At 66.8% G+C, this 17,450-nt stretch overlaps 3 protein-coding genes across 3 annotated transcripts in view; 2 read left to right on the top strand and 1 right to left on the bottom strand.

The window, feature by feature from the left end:
- MNEG_2947 (hypothetical protein) overlaps positions 1-1,401 on the bottom strand; it is a gene marked incomplete at both ends in the record, with an annotated part of 3,740 nt that extends 2,339 nt beyond the window's left edge. Inside the window, 2 exons of the mRNA XM_014048576.1 lie at positions 197-515; positions 1,376-1,401. Coding sequence (XP_013904030.1) covers positions 197-515; positions 1,376-1,401 — 345 coding nt within the window. The remainder of the gene's footprint in view (positions 1-196; positions 516-1,375) is intronic.
- A 1,369-nt stretch (positions 1,402-2,770) lies between these two features.
- MNEG_2948 (hypothetical protein) lies at positions 2,771-7,805 on the top strand (the record flags this gene model as incomplete). Its single annotated transcript, XM_014048577.1, has 6 exons — positions 2,771-5,507; positions 5,725-5,927; positions 6,070-6,696; positions 6,875-7,018; positions 7,207-7,476; positions 7,665-7,805. The coding sequence occupies 6 exons, from the start codon at positions 2,771-2,773 to the stop codon at positions 7,803-7,805; spliced, it is 4,122 nt and encodes a 1,373-aa protein (XP_013904031.1).
- A 306-nt stretch (positions 7,806-8,111) lies between these two features.
- MNEG_2949 (hypothetical protein) lies at positions 8,112-16,797 on the top strand (the record flags this gene model as incomplete). The annotated part of the gene is made up of 10 exons (XM_014048578.1): positions 8,112-8,527; positions 8,740-8,935; positions 9,017-9,725; positions 10,323-10,489; positions 10,737-10,958; positions 11,138-11,231; positions 11,382-11,937; positions 14,897-15,429; positions 15,976-16,112; positions 16,399-16,797. The coding sequence occupies 10 exons, from the start codon at positions 8,112-8,114 to the stop codon at positions 16,795-16,797; spliced, it is 3,429 nt and encodes a 1,142-aa protein (XP_013904032.1).
- Positions 16,798-17,450: the final 653 nt, after the last annotated feature.

Below are 17,450 nucleotides of genomic sequence, written 5' to 3' on the forward strand. Positions count from 1 at the left end.
GGGGGCTGCACTCAATAATGTTGAGGATGTCAGATGGATGACACCGACGCGACTGCCCACATTGTCAGCTGGACGCAACTTCCTGCAGGTGATCAACCCCCGCAGAACTGAAAGCTGTGGAGAAACGCAGCCGTCCAGTCCTGCGAGCCTGCCGCGCAACAGCGACCCTCGCGGCGGCCCCCGCTTGAAACCCCACCTCTGACGAGATGGTGATTGAGCTGAGCCGCGAAAAATAGGACACGCTGCAGGGCGCGTTGACCGCCACCAGCGCCAGGGAGCCCTCCCCCGACACGGTCGGGTACCTGAACAGCCCCACCGGCCGCCCGTGGTTGAACACGTTCGGCGGCCGCTCCTCGCCGCCCGCGGCGCCGGTGCCGGCGCCGTCTCCGTCGTTGGGGAGCGAGATGGACGTGAAGGGCATGGGGACGGCCTTCTCGCGCCGCAGGCCGGCGAGGCCGTTGTGGGAGAAGGGCAGGTGGCTGGGGTCCGCGAGGTTCTCCAGGAGGACGTCCCACCTGTCAGAGCAGGGGCCGAGGAGGGGGCCCCGAAAGGGGGTGTCCGCATGCCTGCTTGTGAGGGCGGAGCAACTCTGCGCAGCAGGGCTCAGAGGAGGGGGGCTGGCTTTTAGGCAAACAGGTGATTGCACGCCGTCCGGATGCAGACGGCGCGCACGAGCGGGCGCGAGACCCACCACGCACCCCAGGAGGTGCCCGGCCTCACCCCACGCCCCGCGCAGCCGCGCCGTGCCATCGCCCCGCGAGACGCCACGCCTCGCTGCCAGTGCTCCACTTGGCCCGGCTTGCCCCTGCCCGCGCACAAAACCTCCCTGAGCTCCTTTGGCCCATTTCTGACCCCACCCTACCCATATGGCAGCAGGCGCCGGTACCAGGTGATTTGGCCGCCCCCGGCCACGTGATCAAGGATCGCCCGGGTCAGCGGCAGCGGCGCAGCGGCTGCAACACGATTGGGTGTATGATGGCAGGCCCGCATGACGACGAGGGGGTAGGCAGGGACGCCGCGCGCCATGTGATTGGCAACGCGGTGGCTGAACAAAGCAGGCATGGATGGGCGTCCATTATCGCAACAACGGCATCCGGCATTCGCGGTTTTGATGCACATTGATGCACAGCCATTGCTCACCACCCGACACATCTACCCAACACCCACACCACAACCGCCACAAACGCCCCCCTCACCACCACCACCACCACCACCACCACCCACACCACCCACACCATCACCACCAACCACCTCCTCTCAACCACCACCACCGCAGCCACAACCGCCCTTTCCACTCACCCGCGCGCTCCTCGTCGTCCGGGGTCGCCCACACAAACAGCAGGCCCGCCCCCTCCCGCGTCGGGTACGTACGCACCCGGCAGCGCGAGCACGCGCGCGCATCGGTAGCCTGCGGGATGCGCACGCAGGCGCCGGAGCCTTCGAAGCGCCAGCCATGGTAGGCGCACTCAAGCTGGCCGGACGCGTCGACACGCCCCTCAGAGAGCGGCGCAAGCCTTTGATGCCAGCCGGGGTCGATTGCCGAATTGCGAATGTCAAAGAGGCAGGGTGATGTGAGGCAGGTGCGAATGCAGCTAGGGTGCGAGGTCTGCGAGGTCTGCATGTGCAGAACGCACGGCCGTAGTGTCTACGTGGCCACCATGCAAGTCTTGCCTGTGGCTGCCATGAACCATGCATACGCAAGCCAGTGACTTGGTGGTGAGGGGCCGTGCCGCCCACCTGTGGGGGCAGACGTCGTCGCAGGCCCTCCACGTTGCAGCAGGGGCGTCGTACCACAGCACGAGCTGCTTGCCGAGGAGCTCCAGCGAGTGCGGTCGCGTCTTGTCTGCGCGCGCGACAAGCGCAGAGGGCGGCGTGTGCTCGTGTGTTGATGTGCAAGCGTGGCTGGTTGGTGCATGCATTCGACAAACAGCCACATGCACGTACTTGATCCTCACTAGTGGTGTGTAAAATGTTTGGACCATAAACATCCCAAGGTAGTCACGCCATGCACCACAACCGTCGCACGGCATGCGTCAACACAGCACACACGCAGGGCTGCGACGCGCACCGAATGTGTCCGGCACGGCCGCCGGCCACCACTGCTGCTCAAAGCTGAACGGCTCCTCTGTTGTGGCTTCTTCGATGATCTGTGCTGTCAAGCCGCCCTTCTGGGTGTCATGGGCATCCTGGGCGTGTTGGGCGGGCAGCGATGCCTGCGACCCCACAGAGACGCAGACGACGGGCGCCCGGCTTCCACTCATGCGGCGGACTGCTCCGTTGCCCGCCAAGTGCTTTGGCATCATACGAGGCTGCCGTGCGCTGGCACAGCTCGTTGCTGGTGCGAGCCTCATCTTGGCGCGCGGCTTCGATGTGCACGGGTGTGCTCCTAGATATACGATCGCAGTCAATGTTGAATATGAGGATTGCTAATAACGCAAGACAACGTACCTCACACCAGTGGGTAAGGCAGGTGGAAAGGAAGCAGGGTGACTCAGCGAGGGTCTCGAGGGCGTTATCAACCGGGCGTTCGTTGGCCACCAGCCGCAATCGATACAACTGCGTGAAAAACCATGGCACATGTCTATGTGGCTGATAGAGATGTGATATGATCTGCAGTTGTGCCGCATTCAAACACAACTCGCATCCGAGATGCAGGCGGGTAGAATGGGGTTGAATGCGGCTTATTCATGCTGAAAGTGGTGCTGAAGGGCTCTGGCAGCGACCAGCCTGTGCATCAACAACGCGCGCTTGCTGCTGAGAGTTCCGAACGATGCAGACGGACACCAGCCAGCGACGCACCGCCCTGCAGCTGCGCCAAGAGCAGGGGCTATTGCATTCAGGCTCGCATGGACAGGCCAAGTCTGGTTCGCAATCCATTTATAAGGTGCAGCAGCAGCAGCAAAAAGCTACGCTCCGTGGACGTGCGCAGGCGCAGGTGCTGGTGCAGAGGGGCAGCGGCGGGCTGCCGCCGCTCCACCCGACCCAGCAGCAGCAGCAGCAGCAGCAGCAGCAGCCGCAACGCCCCGCTCACGTCAAAATCTCTCCAACCAGCCTGCCGCCCCTGGTGGACGGCGATGTCAAGGGCGAGCTCTCAGTGGCCCTGAAAAACCTCGAATGGCTCTCGCCCCGCGGCGCCCCCCGCGCCGTCCAGCTGCGCGTCAAGTGGTGGGGCGAGCCGGGCGCCGGCACCGTCGTGCCGCTCCACCCAGAACGCGGCGCGGGCGCCGCGTTCCCGGTCTGCTGCGGCCCAAAGTTCCTCATCCGCTACCTCCGCGACGCCGGCAGCCTCGTCCTCGCCCTCGAGGAGTGCCCCTCCGGCCGCCGCGTCGGCGCCGCATCGCTCCCGCTCGCCGCCGCGCACGCGTCGGCGCCGCTCGCGGCGACGCTGCCGGTCCTGGGCGGCCGCGAGCAGGTGCTGGGCCGAGCGGACGTGCAGCTGCAGGTGCGCTACAGCGGGGCGCTTTCATCGTTTGAGATGAACGAGCACCTGGCCAGCACGGAGCGCGGGCTGCCGCTGTACCCGCCGCCGGCGGGCGGGGCGCCGGCGGCAGCTGGGGCCGCAGCAGCGGCAGCTGGGGCCGCAGCGCGGCGGGGCTTGAGGGTGGCATCGACCGCGCCTGCGGGCGCTGCTGCCGGGCTGGGCCAGCAGCTTGAGGACAAGGAGAATGTTGAGGAGGGGGTGGCGGCAGCGGAGGGCGGCAGCGCCGCGCAGCTGCAGGAGGCGCTGGCGGACGAGCCTGTCGTAGCGGAAGTCTCCTTGCAGCCCAAGCTCGAGAGCACGCAGCAGCAGCAGCAGCAGCAGCAGCAGCAGCAGCAGCAGCAGCAGAAGGCAGGCGAATCCGACCATGACGGTGGCGATCCCATCGCCGCTATCATCGCCAAGGCGGAACGCCTCAAGGCTGCAATGGACGAGGCGGTGGCGCAGGGGCTCGGTGCTGCTCTGGGGCTGGATGTGCCGCCCCCGCAGGCAGCATTTGCTGTCTCGACCGCTGCTAACCCAGCAGCTCTGGCAACAGGGACTGCGCAGACGCCGCCGCGTCAGCAGCAGGAGCCGGCGTGGCGCCGCCTGGTGCAGATGGCAGGGGACTTGGGTACGCCCACCAGCCCGGGACCCCGCCAGCCGCCGCGGGCGCCGCCGCCCGCCCTGTCCCCTGCTGCAGCGGCCGCTGCTGGAAGCGTGGCTGCGGGAACGCCGCTTCTGGGAGTGGCAGGCTGCGAGGAGGAGGGCTCCAGCAGCGGCGCCAGCAGCAGCTGTGGCAGCTACAGCAGCGGGCTCTCAGATCTCGATGAGATTGAGGAGATCGAAGATCTGCTCCTCAGGGAGCTTTTCTTCCCGCCCAAAAAGGCGAAAAGGCGAGCAGCACTGGCCGGCGGGGCCGCCCCAGATGCTGAGGCGAGCGGCGCGCAGCAGGGGGATCATGGCCACGACGGAAAGGAGCGCGGGGCAGGAGAGAGCAATGCTCCTGCAGGCCAGCCTGCGAAGCAAGCAGGCGGGTCCAGCATGCAGCAGCAGCAACAGCGCAAGGCGGCGCCCCCAGGCCCACCCCTCGTCGTGACGCTGCTGGGAGCCAGCGGTGTGCTAGGCCCAGACGGTGCCCCAGCCTGCCGCCTCACGGCTCGCGTGCGCGCCGGCGCGGCGGCCGCTGAGGTGGATCTGCCGTGGCAGCGGGGCGGCGATGGGGACGCCGGTGCTGGTGGCGGCAGCGGCGGCAACAGGAGCAGCAGCGACCACGTCTGCGGTCTGGTGGAGGTCGAGTTGGAGGGCCCCGCCTCGCTGCTGCACGAGGCGAGGCTTGCCACAGACAGGCCGATTGTCGCCATCGAGCTGTGGGGCGCGTCCACGCCCGCCCGGGCCGGGGCCGATGCGGGCGCTCGCTCCAGCGAGTGCAGGCGGCTGCTGGGCATCGCGCGGGTTCCCCTCGATGGAGCCACACAGCGCGGCGGCGACGGCGCCGGCAGCGGCGGCGCAGGTAGTGCAGAGGCGGCGGCTGCGGCGGCGGGCAGGAGCCCGCTGCAGCTGGACAGCCCGCGGCTGCTGGCGTCCGGCAGTTTTGCGGTGTGGGACCTGCTGGGCGGCCGGCAGAACGGCAGCCTGCAGCTGGCGGCCACCCTGCTGCCGCCTGCGGCGCCACCCATGCAGCCTTCGCAGCAGCCAGACTCACACGCTTCGTTGGATTTCAATGCTGGGGAGCAACAGCAGCAGCCGCAGCAGCAGCAGCAGCAGCAGCAGCAGCAGCAGCAGCAGCAGGGGCAGGGGCAGGGGCAGGGGCAGGGACAGGGGCAGGGACAGGGGCAGCCCGATGTGATGCAGGACCTGGGTGTGGATGCAGCGCCGGAGCAGGAAGAGCAGGCAGCGCAACCCAACTGCCGCCCCGCGCCGCTCATCGGCGTGCTGCATCACTTTGACGTGTCCATCCACAGCGCCAGCGGCCTGCCGGGGCCGCGGGAGCTGCGCGCCGCGGGGCAGGCCGCGCCCGAGTTCCGTTTCGCGGGCTACTGCTTCCCAGGTGATGGCATGGTGTGCAAAGCGGAGCGAATGCAAGTTTGCTGCTTGCTCACCCATTTCACTTGTGTTGTCCCCAGTCCGTGTGCCTCACCCTTGTCTGCATTGCATATCACACCTCTCGGAGATCCTGTTAGTGATTAATGCGTGTGACATGGGGCTCATACCGACACTCTTACACCCGTTGACTGCGCCTGTGATTGCGGCTGATCACTCCCCAGGCGACCCAGAGGCCCTCTACACCGGGCTCGTCCCGTGCGCCAGCGGCGACGATGGCGGCGCCTCCACGACCGTGTTTGGCGCCAGCGCACGCCACACCATCCTTCTGCCGCCCTGCGCCAGTGTGGCGGAGCACCTGTGCGGGGATGGAGGTGGAGGTGCAGGCACAATTGAAAGCGCAGGCGTTGCGCTGCTGGTGTTCCAGGTATGATGGTGCAATGAACCTCAGCTTCACACCCTTTGCCCGAGGCGACACGGCCAGCGCAATTGCCCGTCTGCCAATCCACCTCAGCTGTCATCCCAGTTTTCAAATATGCCTGCAGCCCCGGTCCAACCCTGGCTTCCAGGTGTTTGACAAATGGGAGGACGACAGTGACGCCATGGTAGCTTCCTGCCAGCTGCCCCTGGCCGACCTCGCCGCGCTCGCCGCCGTGGACAGCCCCGTTGCGCCAGACTGCAGTGCGGCGCGCCAGGCCTTTCTGCTGCCGTTGCAGCTAGACCCGTCCTCTGGCGAGGCGCGCGCCGCGGCCGCCGCGTCATCGCTGGCTGCGGCGGGGCCGGGGCTGGCGCCGCTGCTGCAGGTGCACGTCTGCTACAGCGCGGAGAGCTGCTTTTCTGTTGACTCGGGTGATGCTGGCGAAGGAGGCGGTGACCAGGATGGTGCAGATGGTGCGCATCTAGAGCAAGGCGCGCCGGGCAACGCCGACACCCAGGGCAGCAGCGGAAGCGCGCCGGCCGGCGTCCCACAGTGCCCCGCCGGCAGCCCGGGGGTCGATGGGTCCAAAGCTCTCGACGGCGACCCCAGCGGCGGAGGCGCCACGGGCGCGGCGGCGGCGGACCTAGCCAGCTGTGGCGGCGGCCAAAGCGCCGCCCGCGCCGCCGGGGATCTGCCGGCGGTGGGACCGGGTGGTGCGACCGCGGCGGAGCCAGGGGCTGAGCTCGTCATCGAGATCATCAGGGCATGTGGACTGCAGGTGTGCACGCATGTGCCGCCCCTGGTCACGGCCTGCTTTGCCCCCCAGAGCTGCCAGGCCGCTTTCCAACCACTGCAGCCCACTCTCGTCTCATGTTGACCCTGCTTATGTCTCTACCCCTTCCCACCTCTTGATTACATTCTGGCTGCTTGGAATGTCATGGTGTGTTACTTGACAGGCCGCGGTCAAGGAGGCGCAAGCTTGGCTTGGCGGCGACGGCGGCCTCCTCGGCCGCGCCCACCAATCTGGGCCGCACCCGTTTGCTACGATCGATCTGGGGCTGTCGGGCAGTGAGAAGCTGCTGCTGAAGACCCCCGTCAAGGTCCGTTTGCGCTGACTTGCCTGCTGGTTTGCCAGCTAGTCGCCACTAGGACTATTTTATCATGCCATTTCCTGCTGTGTCCAATTTCATCTCTTTCTCCAAGCTGTTTATTCAAGTCCCAACCACGTCGCGACGGCTGCGACCGATGGCCCGCGCGCCTTGCGCAGGCCCATACGTTCTGCCCCCAGTTTGGCTTCCGCCACCTCGTGCCCCTCACCCTTGACGCCGAGACCCTGACTGCGCTCGCGTCGCGCGAGGCGCGGGTGGAGGTGTGGCACCAAGCGCCCCGCTCCCAGGCGGTCGCCGCCGCGCTCGCCGGCGGCAGGCCGGCGCCCGTCGGCGCCCCTGACGGCGCGGACGCGGCGGCCGGCAGCGGCGCGGGGGCAGTGGCGGCGCGGCAGAGCGTGCTCCTTGGCGGCGCGTCGATCGCGCTGGCGCCGCTGCTGATGAGGCCGCAGGTGGGTGCAGCGCTGGGTGTGTCAGTCGGCATTGGGTCCAGCGAATGCTTACGGTCTTGCACAGACCAGCCTATTATTGGAAACCAAGTGGTCATGTTGGTCACCATGGCACCTGAACCACCACCCCAGTCCATGCAAGGGCCCTCACTTCGCTGTGCTCCCATTGACACCACCCACTTCGACCGCAGGGGATCAGCGGCAGCTGGCTGCTGCTCAGGTCGCGCCGCGGCGACCCAGTGGGCGCAGTCCAGGTGTCCCTCTGCTTTGCGCGCATCGGTGGCCGCCCCCACGACACCAGCATCACAGCCAAATGCCCTCTTGAGAGGTGACCAGGGTTCGTGCCATTCTGCTTCGAGCACCAGCGCACGGGCGCTAGCATCTGCGGGCGGTGTGCCCAACGTTGCTGCCGCCGCTGACATGTGTACTAATCTGAGCCCCGCAGGTTCACAGCGCGCCGCCGTGCCCTGTCATACATTCTCCACAAGCAACCCATCCCGCCTGACGCAGTCTGCCCCTGCATCTCCACTTTTCACAGCTTCCCTGAGTGGCTGGCGCCCCTGCCGCCACCCCTCAAGCCGCTCGCCCTTGCGGCGCTTGGCAGCGCGTCGCCGCTGGATCCTCTCCTCAAAGGCCAAATGGCGCGGTGCTCCATCTACATCGACACGGTGTCTTTGCCGGCGGCCGACGCCGCCGCGCCCATCCGCCCGGCTGCCAGTCAGTACGCCGCCTCTTACCGCCTCCCTGGCTCTCCCCGCGAGCGCGCAACCCCGCCGGCCCCCGCCGCCGCGGCCGCCGCCCGCGCGGCCGGCGCGGCCCGCGTATGGGCGGTGGCGCTGAAGCACTGCGGCGTCGCCTGGGTGCCGGCCGGCGCGGCGCTGGCCCGGGCGCTGCTGCTGCACCCGCTGGCGTTGATCGTGAGCCGGCAGGAAGTGGTCGCCGGCGCAGGGCGCGGCGGGGAGGCGCGGGTGGTGGATGTGCCTGTGGGTTCGGCGGAGGTCGACCTGTCGCCGCTGCTGATGGCGCGGCCCGGGGGCGAGGAGCCCGCGACCAGGTGGGTTGATATGAGGGACCTCATTGACCATCTGCAAATCTTCTGCCTCGTGCGACAAGCAATGTTTGCTAGTTTCCTGATTTGCGAGCAGCTGCCGCCATGGTATCATCGAGCGCTGGCCCCCGCCGGTTGCCGGCGCAAAGCGGCGCACCCTGTTGTTGTTCGGCTCCCATGTCCTACACCCTCGCACGCGCCGCCCGCCGACGCCGCAGGTGGTTGAGCGGCACGTTTGCTCTGGTCCACCCGATGGCCAAGGACCTGGGGAACTGCCACATCAGCGTCAAAGTGCTGCTCGAGCTCCTGCCCCCTCAGTCGCCGCCGCCCGCCCTTGGACCCGGCTCCGAGGCGCTCTGGGAGCTCTCCGCGGGCCCTCATGCGCTATTATCATCGCCGCCGCGGCCGACACCGGTGGGGTCGCCCGCAGCGCTCAATGGGGGACGCCCGCCATCGCCGACAGGCCTCGCGACATCGCCACAGGAACCCTCGCAGCAGTCGCTGTTGCTGGGCCCCGCGCCGTCACCTGCGGCCGCCCTGCCGCACCTTGGGGACCATGCAGCGGCGCCGCTGTCGGACGCCGAGTTTTTCCGCGAGGCGTCTGCTCTCGCCTCGTACGGGCAGCCTGAGGCCCCTGAACTGGGGCTCTACGAGCCCTTGCCCGGCCCGCGCAGCAGCGGCGGCAGCGAGCGCGGCTCGCCCGACCGGAAGCCAGACGGCCGCCAGCTGTCGCCAGAGGCGTCCCAGCCGTACCCGCAGCAGCTGAGGCGGCAGCTGCTGCCGTCGTCGCCCGCCACACGCAGCGACTATAGCAGGGAGGGCGGCAGCGGCGAGAGCCCGCCCCCGTTCTCGACAGAGCGCTCTTTGCCGGCCTTTCCGGCCCAACATTTGGAGGGCGAGGATTGGGGGTCCGAGGCGCCACGGCATGGCAAGCGGCTACGGGCCGCGGTGGAGCACGCGGCGCCGCCACCGCAGAAGCAGCAGCTCGGCGGCGGAGCCGCACCTTTGCCGTCCGTGTCGCCGGCTGCGCCCGTATCCTCGCCCTCCGGCCCCTCGTCGCCGCCGCGGCAGTCGGGCGCTGTGACGAGCGCAATGCAGGCGCAGCAGCAGGCAGCGGGGACGGAGGCGGGACGGTTTGGGATGATGGACGTGCGGCTGTGCATTGAGAGGGCCCTCCATCTCGACATCTCACAGCTGCCTGAAGGTGCGGGGCGGGCTTCGGGGCCACCGGCTGGTGGTGACACTGCACGCAGTACACAGGGGCTGAGGCGGCGCTGCATGCGGCCAAGGCCAGAGTTGAGCGCGTGCGATTGGGATGACTGTTGACTATTGAATTCTTCTGCCACGGCATCCTCTGATGTTTGTTCAAACACCCAGGGTTGCGGGCCGGCGTCTATATCCGCTACCAGTGGCCAGGCAGCAGCGCGGCGGAGTGTTCGCACCTGGTGCTGGCCAACCAGGGCCCGCTTGGGGGCGCGTGGTCCGCCCGGTGGCTCCACTCGCGCCTGCTGCCGCTCGCCGCGGAGTGGTGCACCAGGCGCGCCGCGGAGCCTGGCGCGGCCGGCGCTGGCCGCGACGCCCCTCTGCTGCTCCTTCAGGTCAGTTTGCATCGGGAATGTCCTCCATGTCTGGGGTTTTCACACAAGGGTTTTTCACACCAGGAACGGTCTTCAACATCTTGCCTTCACGACCGCCGATCCGGCAAACACCATTCAGTGACGGCTCCCCTTACCTGGCTCCATACCCTGCCACCCGCCCATGTCCCTGCAGCTGTGGCTGCGCGCCCTGCCGCCTGCCGCAGAACTGCCGGCGCTCAGCTCCGCCGCGCCCGCGGAGCCGCGCCACGACGACGCCCTGCTGGGCTGCGCCGCTGTGGACCTGTCGGCGCTGGCGGTTATGGGCGGTTTGGATGGCTGGTACAACCTCGTGGATCACGACCGGCAGCCCAGAGGTCAGATCAAGGTCGAGGTGCGAGCTGGTGCTGGTTTCGTGACCGGGCGCCAAGCATGTGCCTGGACTTGAGCCATTGCAGCCTATGGGATGCAGCGTACGTCCAGGAGTAGCTGTTAACAGCTTGCAGTAATGGGCAGCAAGGCGTACATATTTCTCTGAGCTGTGCTGAGGCAGTTGATGCTCACCGCCCCCCTCCACGCGGTTGCCGCAGGTGACGCCCATGCCAGGAGCCAGCGGACGCTCCGCCCCCTCCTCTCCGCAGCGGCCGCTCGCGCAGACATCTGGTCTGATAGGCGCAGCAGCGTCGCCAGGCGCGCCGCCAGCCGAGCCGTCTGCGCCGCCGCGGCCCCGGTCGCCCAAGGCGGTGGCCGCGGCTGCGGGTTGGTGGGCTGCGGCCGCGGCGGGGTTGCGGGACTCACGGGAAGCCGAGCGGGCGGGGTCCTCTTCAGAAGCACTCATGGCAGCCCTGAGGAGCAACCTGCAGGTCTGCATCTGGGGCCTGTTTGGGGTAGCTTGCGGGCATCTTTATGTCATGCAGTCAGGGCAGCATGGATTTCGCATGCCAATGGGCGCGTAAGAATTCAAAAGGAGTCATCTCAGGTCCTGCCAAGGCTCTGAAGCATCTGGTGCAATGTTGCCATCCCAAACCCCTCCGACCCCCAGGAGCTGGACGTGCTGTCTGCGCGGCTGATTGAGCGCCTCTCCAGCTCCCTGGCCCCATCCCTGGCCCCCACCCCACATGCCACCCCCATCAAAGGTGTGTATGGGGCTGTGCCTGCAAGATCAGCTAAAAGCTGCAAAGCGGCTTGCACTGCCAGGTGTGAGCCGTACATATACGTACGGTATTGCCCGCGGTGATGAGATGCTTGACAGCCCGGTGCCCATTCCACTTGGTCCAACCAATCAGGAGCCCCCAGCACACATGTGGAGGCACCATCGCCGGCGCTTGCGGGTGAGGCCGGTGCGCCTGAGCCTGGAGCTGGCCAGGACACAGCGTCCCACAGCCCCCTTTCTGCAAGCATCAGCCGCGGCGAGCTTTCAAGAAGTGGCGCTCAGCAGCAGCAGCAGCAGCAGCAGCAGCAGCAGCAACAGCAGCAACAGGAGGAAGAGCAGCAGCAGCAACAGCAGCTGCAGGGGGACGAGCACCAGCAGCAGCAGCAACAGCAGCAGCAGGAGGAGCAGCAGCAGCAGCAGCAGCAGCAGCAGCAGCAGCAGCAGCAGCAGCAGCAGCAGCAAGGGCAGCTTCAGGGGTTCGAACAGCAGCAGCGGCAGCGGCAGCAGCAGGACGAGCAGCGGGCGCAGCACCTGGCCGCATGCAACCGCCTGCGCACCTGCTCAGAGGATGGCGACGACCTCGCCGTCGTCGGCGGCGCGTCAGAAACCTCGGGTGACACCGACGACATCCTTGGGAACGTCGACTGGACCATGGCGGACGGATCCGATGACGACATGGCAATCTACGGGTGCGGGGCACCAATGTACACTGTTTGCCACGGGAGCGGCTTACTTTGCCTTCAGCGACTGCGGGCATCTTTTGCCTACAAATTGCGTTGGTTTGTGCATTCTGCACAGTCGGTTGTCAATTCAACCCAGCAGCAACCGCACCAGCCCCACGACACGCTCCCAAACAAACGGTTTCCCCGACCCAGGACCGTTGTGAGGCATGACGAGCGCACTGCCGCCTCTGCGGATGCGGCCCTGGGGCCGCCGCCGGGCCCTTCTCTATTGGAGGCACAGGACTGGATGTTTGAGATATGCCGCCCTCAGGGGCACGGCGGCGGCGATGCTGGCGGGATTGGCAGAACTGGTTCTGCCGTGGCGGCGGCCGTCTCAGCGGTCAACCCTGCGGCAGCCCCGGTTGGCAATGGCTGGGCTTCGCAAGCAATGCAGGCGGCTGCACCACCATTACCTCGGCAGCGGCAACAGCACCAGCAGCAGCAGCAGCAGCAGCAGCAGCAGCAGCAGCAGCAGCAGCAGCAACAATTGCAGCAGCAGCAGCAACAACAACAGCAGCAGCGGCAACAACATCAGCAGCATCGGGATTATCCCGCCCCAAGGGCGGTTCCTGAGGATATCGACACGCGCTTGGGCCGCCTTCTCACAACATTTAAGCCTGCAGCGTCGCTTGGCGGCGGGGGTGCAGGCACGCAGCAGCAGCCGCAGCAGGCACAAACGCTGCAGAGCCGCCGCCAATGGGGCCTTGGTGGCGGCAGCAGCAGCAGCCACAGTGGGTCGGATGACGAGCTTGTCTTGGGGGTCGAGCGCGTTCTGCACGCTGGCACTCGGGACAGCGAGAGGCCCGACGTCCGCGCCTGCGATAGGCGCGTCCGATTTGCCAACACGCTCCCGCCTCCCCCAGAGGATGTCCCTTTGCAGTGCAGCAACGCGCCACCAGCCGCCGCCTGGCTACTCCAGGCCGCATCTGTTGGTGGCACACCTACACTCCATAACATCACAACTGCCTCGAGCACCACGCCAGCCACAGCTGCGCTGGTCGGGCCGACAACTGGGCAGCAGCAAGAGCACCCTGGCAGCGTGCAGCAGGAAGCACCAACGTTTGTGCAGCCCCAGGCGCCTGCGCCCCTGCCCTCAACGCCGCAGCCGCAGCCGGAGGAATTACATGCCTCCACCTCAGAAGCGCCTGTCACGCAGCAGCAGCAGCAGCAGCAGCAGCAGCAGCAGCAGCAGCAGCAGCAGCAGCAGCAGCAGCAGCACGCTTACTCACCTCCATTGCCTCAGCACCGCCCCTCAGCGTTGGCGAGTGACGGCGGCGCGCGACCAGCGCTTGTGTTGCCGGGATCTGGGGACGTGTTCAGCATCCGACGGCGCACAGCACTGCAGGGGGGACTTCCTGTCAAAGCCCGGCATCCAGCAATGTGCTGACACAATTCGTGCGTTAAATGCTTTGAGCCTTGCTGCAAATGCAAGGGATTATGGGCGCTAGAGGCCATACATGCGCTGCCAAGAGCTGTAACACGTCTGACGGTTTGTGACTTGCCTCCAACCACATACGTGTTTGACGGTTGGCGACTTGCCTCCAACCACATACGCACAGCATTCACAATCAGTCGCTGGGTCGGTTTGAGATGTAGGGCTGCATGCCATCCTGGTTTTCCAAGGAAGGTGTGTGTGGTGTGTTTGGCTAGTTGGTTGGTTGCTTGGTTCGTTGGGAAGGCTAGGTAAGGAGCCACCATCATGTGTCGCTCAACTCCGACCCGTCTGGCTGATGCGCCTGGGCCTGGAGAGCTCCAGGCCAAGCAGCTGGCATCCAGCAGCACGCTCAGGTTCAAGGCCATTGTCGACCGCGGCGGCAGCACGGGTGCTGAGCTCGTTGCGGCACTAGGACATGCGTACCTACCACCTGGAGGTGCCACACCTGCGTGTCAGCGTTAAACACTGTAGTGAGGTGGCCCTGTGGCCACTTGCACGCATCACCGGCCGTTGACAGCCCGCACCGCGCTGCACCTGAGCCTGCCAGGGCACGTTGCGCAAACCAGCGGCGGCTGGAAGCGGGAGGAAGATAAGCGATGACACAGGAAAGAGGGGGGGGCGGATAGGAGGGGCGCGTGTTGGTCCTTGATTTGTTCTGCCCTGACGCTCATCTCAATTGCCATCTGGGCTGCTGATTGTGACTTGGCTGAGATACGAATGTGTCACGACAAAATTATACAGATGTCTGGGCTGTGGCAATTCTGTGTTGCAGGCAGTTGGAATTTCAGTTTTCTGTTAACATGGTGGGCAGGCCGCTGTGAGTGTGCTAGCATGCTGGCGCTGCACAGGAACAAACCCCACCAGCAATTCATCAGCTGGCCTTGCAGACCCCTCTTTGCTGGTGGAATGCAGCGCTTGGGCGAGGCCCGTCGCATGCAAGGCCAGGCGGCGCTGCTCGTGGATGATCCGTACTGCGAATTCGGCCACTGCTGTCCACCTCCGTGCTAGCTGCTGGGCAGGCGCTTTGGAGCTGCTGCAGCCAGGCGCAACCAGGCTCGCCCCGCTACAACATACAACAGCTGATACTTTGGGGAATCAAGAGCGTTCGGGTCGCTTGCAAGGGATCTACACCGGTCGTCACTCGCAAATACCTTCGAAGGTAACCTGGACAAATCATCGAGTGTCTCAACCTGCCCGTTCAGAGTGAAGGTGCCCAAAAAAATTCAAAGCAATGGAAGTGGGTCAGGAGCCATGCAAGCCACGCGACGGCATGGTGCAGCCGCATAGCCCCTCAGCACCGGCCAAGAGCACCACGAGCGGGTCAACGGCGCAAGCTGCATCTGTGGGATCGGACGCAACAGCGCTGCAGCTCGTGTTTGCGGCGCTGCCGCTCAGCCTAATGCACATCACCATTCCCCGCCTCAGCCGGTTCTGGCGCGCCTGGGCCGCTGGCCAGCCGCGCGTTGCGCGCACCTCGCACGCACGCCACAGAGAACGCGACGCCTTTGTGCCTCTCTGGCACGCGCGAGAGCGGCTGCCAGCCATTGCACGTATGCGCGAGCACACGCACGGCTTGGGGCGCAACGTGGGGAGCCGGCTGAAAAGGTACGTGGCGGCTGCCGCGTTCCATGACGACACCGCGGCTCTACTTTGGGTGCAGGCCGAGGGCCTCTGCAGGTTCGACGCCGCCGCCGCCGCCGCCGCCGCGGCCGGCGGCGCCCTCAGCGCGCTGCGCACGCTGCTGGACGCCGGCTGCCTGGCCTCGCGCGCCCCGGGCGCGGCCGCGGCAGCCGGGCAGCTCGGGGTCTTGCAATACCTGGCAGACGAGCGCACGCGGCGGCCAGCGGGATGGTGCGAGTTCACGGCCAAGGCTTGCGCGCGCGCGGCCGGCGGCGGCCACCTGGCCGCACTGAAGTTTCTCAGGCAGCACGGCGCCCCGTATGACGAGGACACAGCCGCCGCCGCGGCAGGGGGCGGGCATTCGGAGCTCCTGCGTTGGGCGCTCGCCGACGGCGCTCCCGCAGGTGGGCGGGCGGCCAGGGAGGCGGCCGGGTACGAGGCGGGCAGCCTGGAGTGCCTTGAGATATTGTTCCAACACTGCTGTACAGGCGGCGCGGCCGACAGCGGCGGTAAAAGCAGCAGCAGCAGCAGCAGCAGCAGCCACGGCGGCGGCGGCGGCGAAGGCAAAGGCGAAGGCCAGCCCGGCAACAGGGCCCCGTTTCCCCTGGAGCCGGGAGCGGTGGTCTGTGCTGCATCCAGGGGGGATGCATCAATGGTTCAGTGGCTACTGCAGCCCGAGCGCTGCACCGTGGTACCTTTCGACGTGCGTGCCTGTGAGGTGGCGGCACGGCAAAACGACGTCTCTATGCTCGCGCTGCTGCACACGTGCGGCGTGCCGTGGGACGGCACCACAACTAACGCCGCCGCGGCCGGCGGCAGCATGGCCGCGCTCACCTACGCGCATGACCACGGGTGCCCGCTTGGCAGCTACGTTTGCGTCGGCGCCGCGCAGGCCGGCGATGTCAGCATGCTGGAGTGGGCGCTTGTGCGCGGGGGGCGCTTGGTCCCAGGCGACGATGAGGGGCTCGAGGAGCTGGCGTCAGCAGCGGCGTGGGGCGGCAGTGTGGAGCTGATGCGCCGGGTGTTCCTGGATGAGGGCATCCCAATGACGGCGAGTGCGGCCAAAGCTGCCGCTCAGTCAGGCAAGGTGCGCTGCGGGCTCGCCCCGCTGCCCACGGCCTCCACTTGCCAAGCGCGACTCAACTCCCTGCGTGTCCTGCGCCTGTATCGTGGCTGGAGGCTGCCGGGCGTGCTTGTCAGGCGGGACGCAGGGTCTGCGGCCCCGCATGACCACCTTCCCTGGTGCATTCTGCCTCGCTGCCTGGGCTCGCCCCCCAAGGCCCTCGCCTTCAACCCCTGACGACCTGAATCCACCACTAAGCCCATTGCTCGTTGCCCGCATAATCCCCGGGCGCCGACCGCGCCACCCGCAGTTGGAGGCCTTGAAGTGGCTCCACGCCCACGGCTGCCCCTTTGACCACCGGGTGGTCGGAGAGCTCGCGATGTCCTGCGACTTGGAGGGGTTGCGGTGGGCAACGGATGCCGGCGCCCCCGCCAGCGACTTTGCCTGCGGCTACGCGGCGGAAGAGGGGCGTGATGACGTCATCGAGCTGCTGAGGGCCCACGGGTTCCCCTGGGGCGACGCCTGCTACAAGGCGGCGCACAAAGGGCACTGGCGCCTCGTCCGGTGGATGCGGGCGCAGAACCCGCCGGCGCCCTGGAACGCGGCGGAGATGGAGTGGCTGGCAACAATGCACGGGCAGTGGGACGTGGCGGGCGCGGCGCGGGCGGAGCGCGAAGCGGCGGCCGTTGGCAGCGGCAGTGCGGGCTAGCTTGCGGCTGCGGCAAGGCCGGACCCTGGTGGATTAGCACGTTTCATGGTTGGGCACGCATTGTGTGGTCATGTGCGGACATTGGATCTTTTGAGCCTTGCATGCAGCTTCATCCTGACGTGGGTCCTCAAGGAATACCCATACGTGCAGCTGTGCATGAGCACGCGACTCGCGTGTCGGGCCGACTAGACAATGCTCTCAGGACAGCTGATTCATGGACATATACTTGACATTTCCTGGGCCCCTCGTGAGTTTCACCCCCCTTCCCAAGTAGCGGCGGCCCGCCAACTGGCAGCTGCGGGGGCCAGCAGTGGAATGGCATGCCACATGAGCGGCTGGGCCAACAAAGCGTCGGGGGCAGCTGCAGGATGATCGCCCTCGTCGCCCACCCCACGGCACCACCTTGCAACTCACAAACCCCGCTGTGGGTTATGCACCGCCTGCCGAGCCTTGCGCACGCTTTAGCGTCGGCGAGGGCCAACAAGCAGGTTGCGCTGATTCACTGGGCCTGTAGCGCCCCCCCCCCCTTGTGAGCGAGAGTGGCAGCACGGCGCCGCTGGGGACAGGGAAGAAGGGAGCGGAGAGAGCGATTGTCGTAAGTGAAGTTTTCAGATATCAAACGGCCATGCGTGTTGCGACGGCGTTGAGAAGCG

The sequence above is a fragment of the Monoraphidium neglectum genome, assembly GCF_000611645.1.
Source record: "Monoraphidium neglectum strain SAG 48.87 unplaced genomic scaffold scaffold00352, whole genome shotgun sequence".
In the NCBI taxonomy this organism is placed as follows: Eukaryota; Viridiplantae; Chlorophyta; class Chlorophyceae; order Sphaeropleales; family Selenastraceae; genus Monoraphidium; species Monoraphidium neglectum.